Raw genomic sequence first — 19,240 nt, forward strand, 5'->3', positions numbered from 1 at the left:
GTAGGTTTAATTCAGTTTCGATCTCTGGCAACACCTGCAAGAAATCATCAAGCTTTGTATCAGTATTCCGTAATCATGGAATTAGCAATTAGTGCAAGCAAGCCTGGAACATCTAGATATACGCACCATTCGTGTATACACTATCACACAGAATAAATGTCACAGGAATGTATCGGAGCGATGTTCGTCCGAGTTCTTATAGAAGCCTCTCAGTGGTTGGAGACAGCATAACACCTGGGTTCAACTTAGACACAATTTCATTACAAGACTAGTCCAAACAAATGTGTCTCCCACCTCAGACTCAACCTCAATGGTAGAGACCGACAATGCCTGCCAATATCCCTCCACCCCTCTATCTGCAATGTTTTCATAGCTCGTAGGTACCTATCAAATTTCAATTTAAGCCAATCTCTTTCTGTAGGTTAGATAAGGGTTGTGATTAATGGTGCAACTCCCAGCTCTGCTGGTATTTAGTGGAGGCCATTCATCATAAAAGTCCTTCACTAGCTAATCGCCTCTCAACTTGCCAACTATGCCTCTTCATGGTGCAACCTGGATAGGCTGGCCTTGCAACTGAGTGAACTGAAGGAGCTCATGACTGGAGGAGTGGCTCCCCAAAGACACCATGGCATGGCTCACCAGTGTGTGAACATGCCATGACACTTGGTCAAGGCCACTCCCAGACGTGGGTCAAATGTCATTGAAAGACTACGTTGGCTGTTAATATGGCAGCATAGCAGTTTTTCAGGCAGCTATGGTCACTTTAGCCTTGAAAAGCAGTTGGTGACAGCACTGCTTCATTTTCTAGTCAGCCTGTTGTGCACATTGCACACCATCTAACAAGTGCCACCACACACCTCTAGACACATGGTCTGCATAGGAAAGAGAAAGTGGGGATGCAGCCACGCACAAGCAATCTTCACTTAAATCCATCCAATGTGCAGGTGTATTAGGGACTTGACTTCACCAATCCCTAACCCCCTTCCAAGCCCTGTGTCGATTGGCAAGTGGCGACGGCGACAGGTAGAGCATACTGCAGGGAGTCCTCAGTCACAAACCTGCATGCAGGCAGCACAATTGTGATGGCTGTTCGTCTATGACCAAGGAAAACATTGATTCCCGTGTCCCACTTGGGTGACAGAGCAGGCCTCATCACAATCGTTCAGTGGTGCTCTCTTCCATGGGAGAAAATGTGGGGGTGGGGGTGGGGGGTTAGGATAAGGGGGTGAAAAGGACCCATAAACATAATTTGCCCAATCCTGCCCTTTCGGCCAGCTACGGTTGGATGGGTATATGGCTCTGGAGTCTAAACAATAAAGAAAGAAATGACCATCAAAATAAAGTCTATCTCGACCGGACATTTGTGCCGTGAAATGTGTTCATGCTTCAGAACCACAGTACAAGACAAGAGCATTGAATGGCAATCATCGGAAGGGAGCTTGCTCGTCACAATGTCGGCATCACAGCACTCAGTGAAACATGCATCCCAGATGTTGTGTAGTTGGAGGAAGTCGGAGGTGGCTTTGCATTATTTTGGATTGGAAAGCCAGAGCAAGACCACAGGCAAGCAGACGTTGGCTTTGTGATTCGAATATCAATTGTAGCTTCACTCTAGTGCCATCCCAAAGGGATAAATGCCAGACCCATGACATTACATCTATCTCACACACACACTTCAGTACCAATGCACCGATTATGACAACTCCAGAGGAGATTAAGAAGAGCGATATGAGGACATACGCAACATCATTAGGCACACACATAATCTATAAGATCGTCCTAATCGGTGACTTCCAAGCACGCATTAGCAAACACCGCTCGGCCGGGCGTGGTGTGGTTGGTGAGCTGTCATGGTGTGGATAAAAATAATGCCACCTGCACCCTCCTTCTCAAGGAGTGTGCTCAACACTAGCTTGTAGTCACTGATACCATATTTCAAGAGCCCAATAATCTAAAAACAACGTGGATGCACCCCCACTCAAAAAAGAACGGCATATCATCATAGATCATTGTGAGGAAGCACAGCATTTGTGATGTGAGGCTAACAGGAAGTCAAAGGCACTGAGACCTGGTCTGACCAATGACTCATCATCAGTATCTTGACTCTCAAAACAAAACATCCATGTCACGGGTGCATGGTTAAGCAAAGTAAAAAGCTCAATACAAGTGCAATGAGCAAAGATCCTGCCTGTGCCAATCTCCAAACCAGCTTTGTCTCCGTTTTAAGCAACAGTTCCCCAGACATTGAGTGTGTGGAGACACAATGGCAACAGTTGAAGGAAATCATGTATATACAGTCACGTGAAAAAGTAAGTACACCCCATGTAGTTTTGACTTTTTCAACATATTTAAAGATACAGCTATTTCATTCTTCATTTCAACAATATTGATAGATAAATGTGATATAATATAACAAATATCATGAAACATTTACATTTTGTAGTCCATTGTATAATTTAAATAAACATAAATGCAAATTTCGCATGTGGAAAAAATAAGTACACCCCTATATTTATCACCACTTCAAATACATAAAATTAGAATCAGGTGCACCAGCTCAGGTGCAAATGATTAGAACATCGTTAGAGAGGATCTTGGAGGAACCTGTCTTATTTAAACCTCAGACATTGAGTTTGGTTTGCTCTTTGTTGTTGAATTGTGCGGCGTCACCATGCCTAGATCAAAAGAGCTCTCCGAGGCCTTCATAAAGAAAGTTATAGATGCCTACGGGTCTGGGAAGGGATTTAAAAAGATCTCCAAACAATTTGAAATCAATCATTCGACTGTCCGGAAGATCATCTACAAGTGGAGAAGATTCCAAACAACTGCCAACTTGTTCAGGCCAGGCCGCCCCAGCAAGTTCAGCCTGAGAGCAGACTGCAAGATGCTGAAAGAAGTCTCTAAGAACCCCCAGAATGTCATCACGTGACCTTCAGGTAGCTCTTGCCACTGTTGATGTCAAAGTGCACGAGTCTACCATTCGAAAGAGGCTGCACAAAATTGATCTACATGGGAGGTGTGCAAGGAGGAAACCATTGCTGTCCAGAAAGAACATCAGGGCAAGACTAAAGTTTGTCAATGAACACCTAGGCAAAGACAAGCACTTCTGGAACAATGTGCTCTGGACAGATGAGTCAAAGGTAGAGCTATTTGGCCACAGTACCAGAAGATATATTTGGCGAAAACCAAAGACAGCATTTGACCACAAGAACCTGATACCAACTGTAAAGCATGGTGGTGGAAATATTATGGTTTGGGGCAGCTTTGCTGCATCAGGGCCTGGGCAACTCACCATCATATAATCCACTATGAATTCTTCATTGTACCAGAAGGTGCTTGAGGATAATGTGAGGCCATCTGTCGCGAAGTTGAAGCTCAACCGAAGGTGGACCTTGCAACATGACAATGACCCTAAACATACCAGTAAATCCACCAAGGAATGGCTGAAAAGAAAGAAATGGAGGGTTCTGGAATGGCCAAGTCAAAGCCCGGATCTAAATCCCATCGAGATGTTGTGGGGGGATTTGAAACGAGCTGTGCATGAAAGAAACCCCTCAAACATCGCACAGCTGAAAGAATTCTGCATGGAGGAGTGGGCAAAATTTCTCCCAGTCGATGTCAGAGACTGGTAGATAGTTATAAGAAACGCCTACTTGAGGTTGTTTCTGCCAAAGGGGGCAATACCACCTATTAGAGCCAAGGGTGTACTTACTTTTTCCACATGTGAAATTTGCTTTTATATTTATTTAAATTATACAATGGACTACAAAATGTAAATGTTTCATGATATTTGTTATATTATATCACCTTTATCTATCAATATTGTTGAAATGAAGATCAAATAGCTGTATGTTGAAATATGTTGAAAAAGTCAAAACTTTACATGGGGTGTACTTAATTTTTCACGTGAGTGTATCTGCTCTGCAGAGAATTCAAGCTTCGTAAAGAGGAAACATCAGGACTGGTTTGATGAGAATGATGCCAGAGCCAGGACTCTACTGGAGAGGATGCACTACACTCACTTGGATTGGTTGCAAAATAACAAAATAACTACACTCAAGACTGAAGTCATGTTTCAGCCAGGTACCCGTGGCACATATCCCCCACCTATAGTCATCATAAATGGCACGGAACAAAAAGTGGTCAATAATTTTTGCTATCTAGGTAGCACATTGGACCAAACACCACAATCAATTATCAAGTTACCATCAGAATCTGCAAGGCCAGCATAGCATTCAGCTATCTGCAGCACAGACTATGGAGAGATCATGGAATCCGTCTCTCCATTAATATCGTAGTCTACCAGGCAGCCATGCTTACCAGCTTGCTGTATGGCCACACAGCATTGACTCCCTATCTCTAACACTTCAAATGCCTCGACCAATTCCATCTTCAATGCTTGAGAAAAATTACCAACATTAAATGGCATTACCTGGTCTCCAATACAGATGGCCTTGGTTGTTGTCACATCACAATGAGGGCATTGAGCCCCTCATCATTGCAAAGCAGATCTTTTGGGCCAGACAAGTGGCTTGGATCAATAATAATAAATAATAACCACATTTAGAGGCCATTTTTCCCCGCAAAGTGGGGGTTGGCCTTTTTCGGGGACCGTGGTTGTTTTTGTTGTTTGGTCCCCTTTTTGAAGCAATGTTTTACGGCCGGATGCCCTTCCTGACGCCAGCCCTTTTTGTCGCCTTTTACGACAAGCAGGGAATTACCAGTGAACTGGTACTCAATTAGCCGACCTCGGAAGGATGACAGGCCGAGTCAACCCCCCTGGCGTTAATTCAGCAATCGACCGGGATTCGAACCCAGGATCCTGGGATCCTAAGCTGGCACCCTAGCCGCTAGCCCAACACCAGGGCTAGCTTGGATCAATAACATCAGAAAATACAAAGGCCATATTTTATGGTCAGTTAACGGAAGGGTATTCCAACAGAGGCAGCCAGCGCAAGCAATATAAAGATGTCCTCAAGTCTAACCTCAAGTCCTGCAATATCGGGGCCAAAAAGTGGGGAACGATAGCCAAAAACCGGGAGCTCTGGCACTCTACCTGTAAGAAATCTGTAGCATTGTTTGAAGAACATCACATTTAAGCAGCAAGAGTGAAGCGACACCAATGGAAACATGGGATTGCACCACTAAACACACCGTTCGTCTGTGACCCGGGGTAAAGCGTGCGCATCCAGGATCAGTTTACTCAGTCACGGAAGAAGCCGCTGTGCACCATGAGATCCAAGGAGATTGATGGCTCACTCCATCAGCTATTTTTGCTCGCAATATCTTTCCAGGGAGATCATTCCATGCATTCACTACTCCCTGACTGAAAGTTTTTGTTGCAGTTTCTGTCACCCTGTGACATGCGGTGCCCTCAAAACCTGGTTCAGGTTTCTTTTCCATATGCACAATGGTCCCTGTGCTCTCCCCTTCAAAATTTACTCCAAGCAAAATTTTAGAAGCAATTATTTTCCAAGTCCACATAAATAAGCTACTATTCTGGACCTTTGCACATAACCCCAATGTATGCCACAGAGACATGCAAATACTTAAATTAACCAGATCTACATATATGCATACATGTTCAAATGGCATGTCAACAAGAATAATCGAGCAAAATAAAGGATACAGACATGTCCACTCTCATGAAACGCAATCAGACTATCCTGCATCAGGGTAGCATTGACAAGTTGATAGGGACAAGGGGGGCAAGGTTGCATCTGCCATTGGTTGATCGTGTCACCAAAAAATCCCCTCTCCAACAAAACCAACTGAGCAACAATGCAGTGTCTCATCAAAAGGGTCACCACTCCACTGGAAAAATGCATTAGCTTGATAAAGTCCATGTCTCTGGAATCTGCAATGGCAGGACAACCTTTTCTTCACATGTGACAGGTAATGATTAAAAATCAACGACCCCACCCAAAATAGACAAAAATAAAAGAAAAAATCCCACTTGTGCCAGGCACTTCTATTCATGGTTTGGATTGTGTATGAATACCAATTGTTTCACTGGTGAGATCACCTTCTTGGCCTTTCACTCAAGTCCAACAACCAGCTTACCAGTAAACTCCATCTATATACAACTGAGGGAACTCAGGAAGGAAGTAGAAGTAATTCATTACTCCACTGGATGTACATGACCAGAGAAATGCTCACATAACCTGCTCAAGTATCTACTATATAAGAGAGCTGTTGGTCTGCCTGTGTGTGTCTGTGAGTCTGGATGTGTGTTGCCATTTTTCTCAGAGATGGCTGAACGGATCTTCGTCAAACTTTCAGAGGTTCATCAGTGAGTGCCTGGGAGTGTTTTAGGGCAAAAAAAGTTAAAATTCGGAAATAAAAAGTTCGTTTTTTTGGATCAAAAAACACAAAACAAAAAACATTAATAAATAATAATTAAAAAAAATATCGCTCAACAGTGCCTAAGCCTTTTTTTAAATTATTGACAGTTATATACAAGTACACATTCGCATGAATAAATACAAAACAATCACCAGACATGAACACAAATAAATCAAACAATTCCGGAAGTGTACGAAGTTGGTAGTAAGGCTTCTTCTTATTCCTACTCGCATCACACTTAACTCAGAAACGTGATGAACGGCACATTCACCAGCAGGTATTCTGCTAGTATTCCACATAAACACCAGATCATGCCAGTAGCAATCCAAGAAAGAGCAGACCTTCAATGATGATCCTATGGATTTATCCAGACACTCCAAGAAACGACATGGTATTCCTAGAATACTTACTCCGCACAGTCTTGAGAAAGACTTGGTGTGAGTTAATTCTTCCGGGTTTTTTTTGAGGCAGAAAATTTGTAATGGCATCTATCTACACTTCTGAGGTAAATGTGCACAAATTATACTTTTAAAAGTCTGCAAAGAGTACATTGATAAGCCTTTACAAAGCAGCTTTAATTCTCCTTTGAGTGTTTTCATAACGACCAAGGCTGATAAAGATGTCAGAATAGATCACGAAAGTATAAATCGGGAGATCGTTAAAATGGCAAATTGTACCACTTCTTCTTCGCTTTTTTTCACCAGCCGAGCACAATAAAGGCTGAAGCCATTACAATGATTGTAATTTTGCACGGTTTTCGATGTACGCTCAAAATATGCACTATATCAAGTGGTCATGTAACATGTGGTAAAGTTTCAATTTCCTCCGTTGAACCATTTTCGAAGTACGCTCTTAACAAAATGCAGACACGCACACAACCGATTGCTTAACCCAATTTTTCGCTTCACGAGCACTAAGTAAATACATGCTTTAGCAAATTTCCTTAATAAGTTGCGAATTGGATATAAAATGGATGCCACATGCTGGAGCTGGAATAGAGGCTTGAGGAAGGTTATTTTCTTTTTTAAAGTTTCACAACAAAGCTGTCGCAGATAATGTGAAAGCATTTTGACATCTTGGTATATGCAAATTGTAAGCTCATGGAAGAGCAAGGTGATAGAGGGTAGACGGCAATGCACTGACAGCGAGTGGATCAGCCGGGCAACGTGTGGATGTAACAAGTGGATGAACATACAGGAGGACGACAGAGAAAAAGTCAGGAAACAAAGCAAGCTGAAAATAGATGGGGAGAGTGAAAAGGGGGGAGGAGGGGTGGAGGGGGCTAATGATGTTAAAAAAGACCATGGGTATGAATAGAGGATGGCCTGGGTGGTAGTTCAACTTACAGTTAAGTATTGCTAAATATACATAATATATAGTCCTGGAAAATATAAATTGCTGGGGTGAAATGCAATCAATAAGAGGTTTACCAAAAAAGGAAAATCAAAATATATTGTAACGATTTTGAGAAGTGTAACGGGTTTTGGGAAGTGTAACGGGTTTTGAGGAGTGTAACAATTTTGGAGGAAGGGTAACGGATGTGAAGAGTATGGTTTTGGTATGGTAACATCCTGGTAATGTAAATAATGGTCGCAGCCGTCCTCCTAATTAATTTCATAGAACATACACGCAGGTCACGATATATCTTTTAAATAGTGTATTTCCTTATTCCATGTAGGCTAAGTATGTGTTTTCCACTAGATTGACTTTGCATTGTATCAAACAAAATAAGCGTAGGCCCTTCCAATTTCCCCAAAACCTCCCTTCCAATTGTCTTCTGCATTTTGGCTGGTTTTCTTCAACCACCATTGGCCACGAGGTAAGGTTGGAGAAGAAAGGCGTGTCTCCACCTCGTCATAAGAAGCAAGGAGTGAACCAGCCCTAACAGCCAATCAACACCGCGGTGAGTGACCCGGTAGGCGTGCCCTCGGAGCCGGCGGCTTAATTCCGCCGGAGGTGATAAAAGCGACTGCAGGGGACTGCTTTAGAGTCCAGATGAGAGATGACTGGAGAGAGGCCTTGAGAGATACGCTGGGGGATGACCTGGAAGAGGAGCGCAATCCACCGCAAGCCCTACCTACCTACCTACCTGCCTGCCTGCAATACCCCCCTGTCGTGGAGAGACGCGCTGAACGGAGGGAGACGGCTCCACCCCAGGAAGAGGAGCAGGTGTGCCGAGCCAGCGCGTGACGGCCGCGGATACGCGACGGAGGTTTTCCCGCAAAAACCGCGAGGGGTGCTGCGGCCTCCGACCTTGCCTTCCTCCACGCGTCCACCTCAGCTATTCCTTCCTGCAATATCCACCGTGTGAGTGTGAACGTCCTGTCCTACTCGTTTGTCTTGGGGATTAAGTAAATGAAATAGAATAAGTTAACAATGCACTGTGTGACTGCTCTTTTCCATCTATTGCTGTAAATAATATTGGTCGCTCTAAAATATTGCTTGTGTGTGTATAATAAATCTGTTCTTCCTCCGTATTCTTCTTCTTCTTTTTCATTCTCTTGCGATCGCTTTAGAGATTTCCCGATTGAATATCCGTGGGGCGATCTGGTCAACGTCGGGTGAAATCGGGTTTTAATCGGGGAGTAACTGTTCGGACGCGGTTAAATACACCACCGCTCGGTCCATATAACATCTAAAAGCCGCGTCTGTAACAATTGGTTGTCAGGAGGTGGGATTCGAACCTGGGACTAAATTTGTTAGGCCCAAATTTTGGAACACCAATTGTACTATTAGAGTAACAATTGGTGTCGGGGAGTGAGATCGACCCGGAGCGCGCTGCACGCGCTCAAAATTATAAAGCGGACGAAATTGTGTTTTATAAAACCCGAATTTTTAGATCGCGCCATGGACAATCAAGGCGATCGGATGTCGGTGGGGGAGATAGACGGGTTAGGGGTAACCCAGGAACCAGGGGAAATGTATGTGGAAGAAAGGGAGGAGGAAAATGGCAATGTGGTTGCGGGAATTTCAGGTGCACAAAATGGCGCTCTAGCGCACGTGATTACAGCGGCGCCACATTTAGCCACGCCCATGGTCGCGGTAGTCGAACCGGAGATGCCAATGGATTTGAACCTTTTTTTTATACAAATGAAGGCCCTTATGGCCCAGAATAGCGAGAAAATGAGGGAGGAAGCAAGGGCTGATAGTGCGAAAATGGAAAGCAGAATGATGGGGGTAATGAGGGACGAAGCAAGGGCTCAGAGTGAGCAAATGGGGGTAATGAGGGACGAAGCGAGGGGTACCAGTGAGGGGTTAGACAATAATTTTAAGGAGTTAGACAAGAAATTTGAGGGATTAGACAATGGGATAGAAGGGGTGAAAAATGGGTTAATGGGGGTAGAAAACAGAATGGCCGCTCAAGAGAATCAGTTAGAGGGGGTGAAAAATGGGTTAATGGGGTTAGAAAATAGGATGGAGGACAAATTGCGGGAAATAGGGGAACAATCCGCCCGGGAAATCGAACAGATGGGGAACCAGATGGAGGAAATACGACGAGGGGTGAGTGAGGAGGTCTCGGGGCTACGCGAGGAGGTAAAGCGAGGCGAAAAGCGTATCGAGAAAGAGGTGAGAAATAATACGGTAAAGTTACAGGGGGGAATAGAAGACCTGACGAAAGGAGTAGAACAGCTGACGGTGGGACAAAAAGAACTAGCGGACCAAGTGGAAAAGAACACTGCAATCATCGGGGGTTTAAAAGCAACACAAAAGGACATTAAAAATGAATTAATAGCGACACAAAAGGAATGTCAAATGGTACATGAGGGATTGACGAAGAGGTTGGAAGAGGTGACAGAAGTAATGGAGACGAAGGACCGGGAGGTAAGGACGCACATAGAAACGGTTAAAGTAGCAATGGAGGAAGAAATCGAGGGGGCGCACCGGGAGCTGAAAGAGGTAAAGGAAAAATTAGAGGAGGTGGAAGAAGGGGTGAGTGAAATTAAGAAGAGACGGAGGGAAGCTAAGAGGGAGATAAAGGAGGAAGTCATGGAATATGTACAAGGTCTGTGTTCAAATCATGATGCGGTGCTCACTAACCAAATAAAAAGTTTGCAGGTGGCAGAGGAGGTGCGACGAGGTACGGAGGTGAGTGGCAATGTACATGATGTGAGGGGAGATTCAGTCGGCTTGGGGGGTGGTGTAGACCCGGGTGTTCGTGAGGGACCAATGGTAAGATGTATGACTGGTCCGGAGTGTATGGACAGAAGAGGTGTGCAAGGAGGTTTGGCTATGGGAAGTGAGGGGGGTGCTGGTGAGCAAGGCTGTGGGGGTATGGCATGGGTAGCGGGTTGCGGAGGGGCGACCCAGGCATCGACACCGGGAGGGGTAGTGTTTGGAGGGACGGGGGATGCGCGGGAGCCCCCCGGGAATAGCGTACTGTGGGAGCCCGAGCGGTTTGGTCCCGCGTTGATCCCGCAAGGAGTGACGCGCGGGGTCCGACCTTCGGGCGCCCACAAGGTCCCACTCGCGCCGTATGACGGCAAGAGTGATTTGAGGGCGTACCTGGCGCAGTTTGAGTATGTGTGTAAAGGCAACGGTTGGAATCCGGACGAAGGTGGAGTACACCTGGTGGGGGCACTGCGCGGTGCGGCGGCGGAGGTGCTGACAGCTTTACCACCGGGTGCTCTCACCCTGCCAGCTCTCCGTGCGGCTTTAATTAACCGTTTCGGTATCGAGCAGCAAAGCGAGCTTGTTAAAGCTCAACTTGCGCAGCGTAAACGCAAGCCCCAGGAGACCATCGGGGAACTTGCTCACGATATTCGCCGCGCAGTAGGGATTGCACACGCAGACATGGCAGCGAGTTCCCAGGAAAGCCTGGCGCTGGATCATTTTATTCAGGCCCTTCCGGATCTGGAGCTCCGACAACAGCTCGCCATGTGGCGCCCGCAGACCATGAGTCAGGCGGCCGACGCTGCAGCCCGTTGGGAAGCAGCGAGGCCCCTGGCCCGGGGAGGCGAGCGCCATGCAGTGGCGGTGCGTCAGATGGGGCCCGTGATGGGGGGCGGCCCCCCAAGGGGGCCCGCCCCCGACGGGGGCCCTGATCTGGAAAGCATGGTCCAGAGGTTAGTGGATCGGCGCCTGGCGGGACCTGGACCATGGCAGGCGGCCCCAGCGGTGGCACCCGGTAGTCCCCGACAGAGTACCCCAATTCGGACATACAGGGGGGGGAATTTGGAATACCGGAGGCAAGCACCTTACCAGGTGAGGTGCTATAACTGTGCTCGGATGGGTCACCGTGCGTGGGAGTGTCGAGCTCCGCGCCGGGACGTTTCCCGCCAACCGATGCCCTCAACTCCGCCTAGTATCGATCGGCCTAGCCGACCACAGACACCCCCCCGCCAGGGCCCGGGAAACTAGAACGTGCCGGGCATGCAGGGCGGTGTTCGGCAGTAGGGGATGGAGAGAAGCCCTCGTTGACGCGACAGGTCATTCATTGTGGCCAAATTGGGACGGGTAGTTTGACAATTCGGTGCAAAATTGCCGGCGTGGGGGTAGACGCCGTGGTGGACACGGGAGCCAGCGCCACGATCATCAGCCCCGTGGTCCTTAATTCGAGTGCAGACGGCTGGGGTAAAATCCAGCGTCTGGAAAATCATAGTTTGCAGTTGGCTACCGGGGCAACGGCTCCGATCATAGGGCGTGGTTTTGTGACCCCCAAGTTGGGATCGGTAAAGCAAGAGATAGAGGTTTGGGTGGCGGAGGTGTGCGACCCATGCTTAATAGGGTTGGATTTGTTGACTGCCAGCGGTTGTAAAATCGACTTGAGTCGGGGGATCCTGCGATGGGGAGTGGAAGAGCTACCATTGGAGGGGGTGAGCACGGCCGAGAGGGTGGAGCTGGAGGCTCCTGAGGCCGTGACCATCCCTCCGGGGGCCGAGGCCGTAGTGCCGGCCCGATGGTCAGCTCGCCCGACATGGCAGGAATCCTGCGGCCTGGTCGAACCGGTGGCAGCGCTATCCGTACCTGGTTTAATCGTGGGCCGTACCCTTGTAAAAACGGACGGGCCGGTGGTGGCCGTCCGAGTAATTAATATTAGCACAGAACCACGCACTATAGTGAGGGGCACGAAGGTAGCTGGCTGCACCCCAGTTAGAGAAGTCGCGTCAGTGAGGGGCGAGAACGTCCAGCCGAGCCGGCCCCAGGGGGAGCCTTCAATAAGTTCTAGGAATTGGCCCGATTCCATTTGCGAGATGGTAAATCGTAGTAGCATAGAGTTGGGAGGTACCCAGAGGGAGGCCTTACACAAACTGGTTGGGTCCCATTTGGACCTCTTCTCCCTGTCCACCGAGGATATTGGACGTACGGGCCTGGTGAAACATCAGATCCACACCGGTGAGGCCCGGCCTATTCGTCAGGCCGCCCGACGGCTCCCTTGGAGCAAGAGGGCGGAAGCTGACGAGCAGGTTGAAAAAATGCTCGACGCAGGCGTGATCGAGCCCTCGGGAAGTCCTTGGATGTCACCTGTTGTGCTGGTCAAAAAGAAGGATGGGACCACGCGGTTCTGCGTGGACTATCGCCAGCTAAACAACGTGACACTCAAGGACTCATATCCCCTGCCAAGGATTGATGACACCCTCGATGCCGTTGCGGGCTCAAATTGGTTCACAACTTTGGACCTCAAGAGTGGGTATTGGCAGGTGGAGATGGATAGGGCAGGGAAGGAGAAAACGGCATTTTCCACAGGTAAGGGACTGTACCAGTTTACTGTGATGCCGTTTGGGTTGTGTAACGCCCCCGCCACCTTTGAAAGATTGATGGAGCATGTACTAGGCGGCATGCCATGGCAATCATGCCTGGTGTACCTGGATGACGTCCTGGTACATGCCCAAACGTTCCCCCAGGCAGTAGCGAATTTGGACCAGGTGTTCGGGTGCCTCAGACAGGCAGGGTTGAAGCTGAACCCGAGTAAGTGCACTTTGTTTGCAAGAGAGGTGGCCTATCTAGGTCACGTGATCGGCCGCGAGGGGGTAAAAACGGACCCAGACAAAATTAAAGCGGTAGAGGAGTGGCCCGCACCATGTACCATCAAAGAGGTGCGGGGATTTTTGGGACTCTGCTCCTACTACCGGCGCTTTGTGGCGAAATTTGCGGAGTTGGCCCGTCCCCTCCACCGGCTTACGGAGAAGGGGACGCGATTTAATTGGACACCGGAGTGCCACGAGGCCTTCCAGAAATTGAAGGGGTGTCTAACATCCGCACCCCTTCTAGCTTACCCCACTAGTAACGGGGCATTTACCCTGGACACGGATGCGAGCCAGGAAGGATTGGGCGCAGTTTTGTCCCAGACACAGGAGGGCGTGGAGAGAGTGATTGGTTACTATAGTCGGGCCTTAAGTAGGCCCGAGCGAAATTATTGCGTCACTCGCAAAGAGTTATTGGCCATGCTGGCTGCCATGAACCATTTCCACCCGTACCTGTACGGGCGGAAATTTTTGGTTAGAACTGACCATTCCTCCTTGCAATGGCTCCTTCGGTTCAAGGAACCGGAGGGCCAAATTGCAAGGTGGTTGGAAAAGTTGCAGCAGTACGATTTTGATGTGGCCCATAGGGCCGGGAAGGCCCATGGTAATGCGGACGCACTCTCTCGGCGTCCTTGTCTGGGGGAAAACTGTAAATTTTGTGCGAGACACGAGGAGAGGGAACAATTGGGCGATTCCGCCCCGATTCTCGTCGTCCGGGCAACCCGGGTGAGAGGGCCAATTTTGCCACTAACCGCGGACGAGGAATTTGGAGAGTTGGCTTGGAGCACGGCCCAGCAGGAGGATCCTGTTCTGGGGCCGGTGTTCCAATGGGTCAAATTGGGGCAAAGGCCAAAGGGGGAAGAGGTCACCCCCCTCGGGGCGCAAACAAAGGCATATTGGGCTCAGTGGCAGACCCTGGAGTTGAAAGGCAACATCTTATATCGCAAGTGGGTGGAGGTTCCCTCTGATAGAACTTCCTGGCTGGTGATAGTCCCTGACAAATTCAAGAACGTCATATTGCAACAGGTGCATGGTACCCGCTCCGGCGGCCATTTGGGCAGGACAAAGACAATATCTCGGGTCCGCCGGAGGTTCTATTGGGTGAATATGGGGCGTGACATACAGGACTGGTGTCGGAGATGCGACGCCTGTTCTGCCAAAAAGGGACCAGCACGGAGGATGAGGGCCCCCCTTCAATTACATCAGGTGGGGGCCCCCCTTGAGCGGGTGGCTATGGATATTCTAGGACCGCTGCCCCGCACCCGCCAAGGTAATAAGTATATCCTCGTTGTAATGGACTATTTCACCAAGTGGCCGGAGGCCTATGCCCTCCCCAACCAAGAAGCAGGGGTGGTAGCACAGGCCTTCGTAGAAGGATTTGTATGTCGGCACGGGATTCCACAGGAGCTGCACACCGATCAGGGTCGAAATTTTGAAAGCCAATTGCTAAAAGATGTGTGCAGACTCCTGTCAATTCGGAAAACCAGGACCACGCCCTTGCGGCCACAATCTGACGGGATGGTGGAAAGGTTCAATCGAACATTGATCCAACAACTGGCATTGTTCACCACCACCCGTCAGGATGACTGGGACGAACATCTCCCGTACCTGTTGATGGCCTACCGAACTAGCCAGCACGGGGCCACCGCATGCAGTCCAGCGTTGCTTATGTATGGGCGGGAGTTACGGGCTCCCGCCGACTTGCTATGCGGTCCCGTGCCAGACACCACGGATACACCGCCGAGGGAGGGGTACGCACGTCACCTGGAGGAAGGCATGGAGCGGGTCCATGCCTTCGCCCGCCGCCAGCTCCATCTGGCGGGGGCCAAGATGAAGCGCAGGTACGACGACCGGAGCCAGGGGAGTCAATACGCTCCGGGGATGAAGATTTGGTTCTTTAATCCCCGGAGGCGGAAGGGAAGGTGCCCAAAACTCACCTCCCCCTGGCAAGGCCCAGGAGTCGTCCTGTCGCAAATCTGTGACGTGGTCATTAAGATCAAAATGGGGCCACGGACCCCCCCTCGGATCGTCCATGCCGACCGGATAAGACCTTATGCCGGCGAGCAGGCGCCCTCATGGATCGCCTCGGCTCTAGATGCCGAGGCAGGACCCAGTACCTCTTGCGACGGGGGCTCGTAGCGTCAGAGGACTGGGGGGATGGTAGTAGGAGATGCCCCGCTGTGGGGGGGATGGCAACTCTGTCATCCCTCACCAGGGGGGGCAAAGGAGCAATAGTTTATGGGGTGTATGGCAGTGAAAACTAGCCCGGGTGGGTTAGGTTATATTGATAGGGCCCTAGAAGATGACAGTAGGTAACGTTAAGTTTAGTTAGTGACTGATACCTGTAGTGGGGACGCAGGTAGATTAGTATGGATGATAATGACGTGGGAGCGCAATAGTTTAAAGGGACGACTGGGAAGCGCAAGTTTCAGAAGGGAGTAGTTAGCTGAGATGATGCCGTGTTTGTGAGAATTGAACAGGTGTGATTGCACAGGTGTGCAACTGGACAGGTGTGTGGAGCAGTGTATGAGTAGTGAGTGTGTGGATCAGCGCGAATGCGCTTGGGGAGAGAAGGGTGCAGGTGGCACCAGGTGTGAGAGCACAGGTGTGCAGGTACAGGTGTGTGGAGAGAGTTGGAGTGAGTGGTACGGAGTGGTGTGCATGGTGCGAAGGTGTGAATGGGGGAAGAGTGGACCCCCATCACGGATACCCGGGGCGGGGTAGTGTAAGTGTTAGGTAGAGGGTATAGGTAAATTGTAGTTGGATATTGGCATCTGTGGTGCGGGTGACAGAATGGTATGTGGATGGGTGCGTTGGTGTTGTGGAAATGGCTGGGCGTGTAGCCTGTTAGTGTGTGTAGTTGGTTTGGGCACTCCACCACTGTAAGGATGTCGGCCAGGTGAGGCCGCAGGTGGGCTCTGGGAGCCGGTAGTAGTTGTGTGGATGGGGCCCGAGGATCCGGAGGACGGACCCGGGTAGCCCAGTGCCAGAGGGCACCAAGGGGTGACAGAGCCAGGAGAGGGGCTGTCCCCAGTTAGTTAGGTTAGGGTGAGGAGCTAGGTAAGCTCGGGTGGCAACTACAGTGGTGGAGGTGTGCAGGTGGGTAGACCTGTTGGGAGAGGTACACGTCGCAGCCCAGAAATTGTGCTAGAGCACCGGGAGATGAATCGGGGGAGTGAGACCCCAAAATTGAGGAGCACCACAGTTTGGCCAATGGGAATTGGTTATTAGAACCCATAGTGTAAGTTGGCCAATGGATTGGCAGGGAAAGACCCCGGGTAGTGTAAAGTGTGTTAAAATCATTTAGAGGATAGTTAGGATGAAGGATCTCCTCGCACCATCTGCATCCACTCACCTGAGGTGACAGGTACTCCACACCATGCCATGTTTTGATTATTTTTTATGATGCAAATGTTTGAATTGTGAGACGCATCATGACGTGGGTGTGACATTGTGCTTTGATGTTCCATCTCTGCCTCCTTATGAGGATTGATGATGAATTTGGTGATGGCAAATTTTGAAGTAGAGGGATTGTGGTGACGAATTTGGTATAAGGGAAATATGGGGAAGACGTGACAGTAGTGACGAATTTGTAAATGGGTAGATTTTGTAAATATGGGGTAAGAGCAAGGGTAGTGTAGGTGACAGGGGGGTGACGTACGGTAGGGACGAGCTTTCTCACTTCGCCCTCCGTACGCATTTCACCTTGCATTGCCTTGTTTGACGTGTACCCTTGTGACCTTACCCCTCGCTCAATTGTCTTTCTTTTGTCTCCCACATGACCTGTGCGCCATTGGGTGCCGAGGGGAGCGTGCGTGAGGTGGCCATTGTGCGCCCGAGATTCCCAGAACCAGCACGCATTGCGTTGATGTACCACTTTATGGACCGCTGTTCGGCGGCCAAGTACCACTTGATGGACCCCAGGTTCTGGGGCAGAGCACCTCTGTTGGAAACCGGCCATAGTGGCCAGGGAATCTTGCTTGCGGACCTCGGTAAGGTGGCACCTATGCCAAAGAGGTGGACCACCCTTAGTTGGCCCCTGAGGCCCTAAATAAAAATGGACACAAGTTGTGCTTTTTATTATGTCCAAATAGGCCGCATGAAGCCTGAAGACGTCGGGAAGAACATCGGCCCAGCAGAGAAAGAGAAGACCACCACCAGTTGTTTTGTTGTGTTTATTATGAACCATGGTAACCGCACCGGATGGTGTTTTTGGGTGCTTTGTGGTGTTTGGGTGCTTTTGGGTGCTTTGGTGGTATTGGTACTGGTGCATCGATGCAATGCGTGCTGTCTCCTCCCTCCCAACAGGAATTTCTTTCTCTTGTTCCCTAAAAAGAAAAAGAAAAAAACACACAGGTCCTGGGTTGCGTTGTAAATAAGAAATCACGTCATTGTAAATAATGCTCCCCACCGTAAATGTATAGTTTCAGAATAATTCCGTAATTCGGTTAGCTGTGGGCTTGAGTCTGTTAGACAGGATGCAATGCAATAGGGGGACATACTTATTTGTGTTTTAAAATTGTCACACTCAGGGTCAGGTTAATTGTAGAGGGAATTACACCTACATGTCACACTCAGTTAAGTCTAGTAGGCCCGAGGACGTGCCTGAAGAAAGGAGGGTGCAGTGTAACGATTTTGAGAAGTGTAACGGGTTTTGGGAAGTGTAACGGGTTTTGAGGAGTGTAACAATTTTGGAGGAAGGGTAACGGATGTGAAGAGTATGGTTTTGGTATGGTAACATCCTGGTAATGTAAATAATGGTCGCAGCCGTCCTCCTAATTAATTTCATAGAACATACACGCAGGTCACGATATATCTTTTAAATAGTGTATTTCCTTATTCCATGTAGGCTAAGTATGTGTTTTCCACTAGATTGACTTTGCATTGTATCAAACAAAATAAGCGTAGGCCCTTCCAATTTCCCCAAAACCTCCCTTCCAATTGTCTTCTGCATTTTGGCTGGTTTTCTTCAACCACCATTGGCCACGAGGTAAGGTTGGAGAAGAAAGGCGTGTCTCCACCTCGTCATAAGAAGCAAGGAGTGAACCAGCCCTAACAGCCAATCAACACCGCGGTGAGTGACCCGGTAGGCGTGCCCTCGGAGCCGGCGGCTTAATTCCGCCGGAGGTGATAAAAGCGACTGCAGGGGACTGCTTTAGAGTCCAGATGAGAGATGACTGGAGAGAGGCCTTGAGAGATACGCTGGGGGATGACCTGGAAGAGGAGCGCAATCCACCGCAAGCCCTACCTACCTACCTACCTGCCTGCCTGCAATACCCCCCTGTCGTGGAGAGACGCGCTGAACGGAGGGAGACGGCTCCACCCCAGGAAGAGGAGCAGGTGTGCCGAGCCAGCGCGTGACGGCCGCGGATACGCGACGGAGGTTTTCCCGCAAAAACCGCGAGGGGTGCTGCGGCCTCCGACCTTGCCTTCCTCCACGCGTCCACCTCAGCTATTCCTTCCTGCAATATCCACCGTGTGAGTGTGAACGTCCTGTCCTACTCGTTTGTCTTGGGGATTAAGTAAATGAAATAGAATAAGTTAACAATGCACTGTGTGACTGCTCTTTTCCATCTATTGCTGTAAATAATATTGGTCGCTCTAAAATATTGCTTGTGTGTGTATAATAAATCTGTTCTTCCTCCGTATTCTTCTTCTTCTTTTTCATTCTCTTGCGATCGCTTTAGAGATTTCCCGATTGAATATCCGTGGGGCGATCTGGTCAACGTCGGGTGAAATCGGGTTTTAATCGGGGAGTAACTGTTCGGACGCGGTTAAATACACCACCGCTCGGTCCATATAACATCTAAAAGCCGCGTCTGTAACAATATATTGAAATAAAACTTGCAATTAAAAGAGGTAAATAATAATAATAACCATGCCTTTCACGTCATGAGGTGCATGGGGCTGCCGAGGTAGTTCATTGGCTAAGG

General features: G+C 49.0%; 1 protein-coding gene across 4 annotated transcripts in view; it reads right to left on the bottom strand.

Moving 5' to 3' along the window:
* SPG11 (SPG11 vesicle trafficking associated, spatacsin) overlaps nucleotides 1-19,240 on the bottom strand; it is a 251,910-nt gene that overhangs the window by 229,290 nt on the left and 3,380 nt on the right. For all 4 annotated transcript variants that reach the window (XM_078772351.1, XM_078772350.1, XM_078772348.1 and 1 more), the window contains exon 3: nucleotides 5,630-5,857. In XM_078772351.1, coding sequence (XP_078628477.1) covers nucleotides 5,630-5,857 — 228 coding nt within the window. The remainder of the gene's footprint in view (nucleotides 1-5,629; nucleotides 5,858-19,240) is intronic.

The sequence above is a fragment of the Myxine glutinosa genome, chromosome 2 (genome assembly GCF_964187855.1).
Source record: "Myxine glutinosa chromosome 2, kmMyxGlut1.1, whole genome shotgun sequence".
Classification (NCBI taxonomy): domain Eukaryota; kingdom Metazoa; phylum Chordata; class Myxini; order Myxiniformes; family Myxinidae; genus Myxine; species Myxine glutinosa.